Raw genomic sequence first — 2,865 nt, 5'->3', positions numbered from 1 at the left:
CTCCATGCAATACATTGGTGAAACCGGCCAACAAATGAACAACCGCCTTACCGGACACAGAACCGACACGTCCAACAAACTCCCCAAAGCAGTCGCCGAACACTTTAACGTTCCTGGTCACAATTTTGACAACATTAAACTATATATTCTAGAAACCGGGTTTAGATCCACACATGACAGACGTGATAGGGAGTCTTATCTCATATACAAGTTCAACGCTCTTCACCCGTCCGGTATCAACAAATCACAAGGCACCCTAGAAACACTTCACAAATAAAATATGCTTTTCCCATCTACCTCCATTATCATCTGTTATGTTCTGCATGGCCACTGCTTTCTGCTCTCTTTATTGCATGCCACAACTTTGTATTACAAATATATATTTAAAAAAAATTTGCTCGTTCTGGAATTTTCCCCACGTAACCACTAACCTCCTTATCTTTCGCTATGCTTGCGAATTCTTGCCTGTTGTCCCGTTTCGTCCACGTGTTCGTGAACCTTCCATTTTTCTGCAACCGGTCTGTAGCCTAGATCACTACGTTCACATAATCCCCTCCACACTCTAACAAAGCAGCCATTCACTCCCGCCGTAAAAACCCGTACGGACCTTTCTTCCCTCCGGGCTGTTGACCCACAATTCGCATGAACCTTTAAACACGTCACACCTAACCCTTTAAATACCATGCCAATGATGAGGACGGTGCCCAGCAGAAGAACAGTCTCTGTTCGAAATATCGGCGGCTTCTGTCCTGAGGCAACTCCCTTCCTACATCTCTACCGGTTCGCTCGATTTCTACCCATCTACCTTCAACAAGGTTGGCCAGACAAAGCACTTGTTGACTCGAGCTGTAAGAACTACTGGCAAGAGAGGTTTAACCTTTCTCTCGACGACGGACTTCTCATGAAAGGGTCCCGAATTCTTATCCCCGTCGCCATGAGAGGAGAGATACTCGATAAGATCCATGAAGGGCATGCCGGGATCACAAAGTGCAGGGAAAGAGCCAGGCAGACGTTTGGTGGCCTGGAATTTCTAAGGACATCGAGGATGATGTTCGAAGATGTCCGCGCTGTGTCCAGGAGTCTAGCAATAGGCATGAGCCCTTGATGCCTTCGCCGTTCCCAGAGCGCCCATGGCAGAAGGTAGCGGTCGATCTTTCCTACCTTAGTGGAAAGTGGTTCCTGCTGGTAACGGATTATTACTCAAGATATCCGGAACTGGCTCCTTTGACCAACTTAACAAGTTCAGCGGTCATCGATCACCTGAAATCCATATTTGCCAGGCACGGAACGCCAGAAGTACTCATCAGCGACAATGGACCACAATTTCGGAGACTTGTGGGCAGTGACTTTGCTACATTCGCGAAAGAGTGGTCATTTGAACATAGGACTTCTAGTCCACGTTTTCCACAAAGCAACGGCTTCGTCGAAGCCGCTGTCCGTGTCATAAAGCTGAGTCTCAAAAAGTCGGACGATGCGTATAAAGCTCTTCAGAGCTACCGCGCTACGCCATTAGGAAATGGTTTCAGTCCGGCTGAGCTACTTATGGGTCGCTGTCTTCGCACGTCGCTTCCTACCGCCGTGTCGCTGTTATGTCCCAAGACACCAGATCGGAATCAGTTGCGTCAATGGGAAGAGCGTCGCATTGAAATGCAAAAAAGAAACTATGATCAGCGACATGGTGTGCGAACCTTACCACCCCTACGGCAAGGCGAGAGGGTATGGATAACGGACACCCGATCAAGTGGCGTGGTTCAGACACCAGCAGCAGCGCCTCGGTCCTACAACATTCAGATGGACGATGGGGTACTCCGTAGGAACAGATTTCACTTGATACCTGTACCGTCACCGTCCTCTGATTGCCCCCAAAAAGGTCCTTCTGCAGAGACTTTGGCAGCTCCCACGTCCGACTCTCGTCCCCAGGAACTCGGAGGAGGAACAGGACCTGGGCCTGAGCGTGTTGTCTCCGCTAGGTCGTCGTCTGGGGAAGTCTCACAAGCTGGTTCGTCTGACAGTTCCGGCCACCAACCGGGAGACCACCCCCCACATAACCCAACAGGAATGACTACTCGCAGCGGCAGAGTGGTGAAGCCAGTGAAAAGACTTCAAGTTGGATTTGAATGAGTGTGTTTGTGTGGCTGGGACAGGTTTGTTAGCTGAGTGCATTAAAGGGGGGAGATGTGCTATAACGACCAAGAGGCTCTGCGAGCCTCGTGATAAAGTGTAATATCTCGCGCGCCCAGTTCGGGTAGCCATTGTATCGTTCTACAATAAACGTGTACTGATGTACAAACCCTGACTTGCACAGCCCGATGCATTCCCAACGCCAGAAAATTCACATGCGGTTCATCTGAAATATTTGAAGAGATCGTAAGCTGTCACTGCCGCCAAAAAGAAGAGGTTCCAGCGGCGAAAGTGTCCTTATGTAGGGAACTACGATGACGTGGAAGCAGCCTATGGACGAGATACGGTGCAGCGGACGTTTTGGAAAGTTCTTTCACGATAGCATGAAGATATCAGCAAGCAGCTGTCGTTGATTCAAACTTGTTTTGTTAGAAGCGTAGGTATACACGTGGCCCGATGCCTTCCCAACGCCAGAAAATTCACATGCGGTTCATCTGAAATATTTGAAGAGATCGTAAGCTGTCACTGCCGCCAAAAAGAAGAGGTTCCAGCGGCGAAAGTGTCCTTATGTAGGGAGACTACGATGACGTGGAAGCAGCCTATGGAGGAGGTACGGTGCAGCGGACGTTTTGGAAAGTTCTTTCACGATAGCATGAAGATATCAGCAAGCAGCTGTCGTTGACAAGGTACATATAAATGGTAGCGAAGGCGAGAAAAAATACCAAATCTGTGTTAGCAACCCTG

General features: G+C 49.0%; 1 protein-coding gene across 1 annotated transcript; it reads left to right on the top strand.

Moving 5' to 3' along the window:
• The first annotated feature begins 1,104 nt into the window (after window positions 1–1,104).
• On the top strand, window positions 1,105–2,121 carry LOC135399799 (uncharacterized protein K02A2.6-like). The gene has a single exon (XM_064631534.1). It carries the CDS (start codon window positions 1,105–1,107, stop codon window positions 2,119–2,121), a length of 1,017 nt encoding a protein of 338 aa, XP_064487604.1.
• The last annotated feature ends 744 nt before the right edge of the window (window positions 2,122–2,865 follow it).

The sequence above is a fragment of the Ornithodoros turicata genome, chromosome 7 (assembly GCF_037126465.1).
Source record: "Ornithodoros turicata isolate Travis chromosome 7, ASM3712646v1, whole genome shotgun sequence".
Taxonomy (NCBI): Eukaryota; Metazoa; Arthropoda; class Arachnida; order Ixodida; family Argasidae; genus Ornithodoros; species Ornithodoros turicata.
The sequence above is the reverse complement of the archived record's forward strand: the minus strand, read 5'-3'. Positions and strand labels throughout refer to the sequence as shown.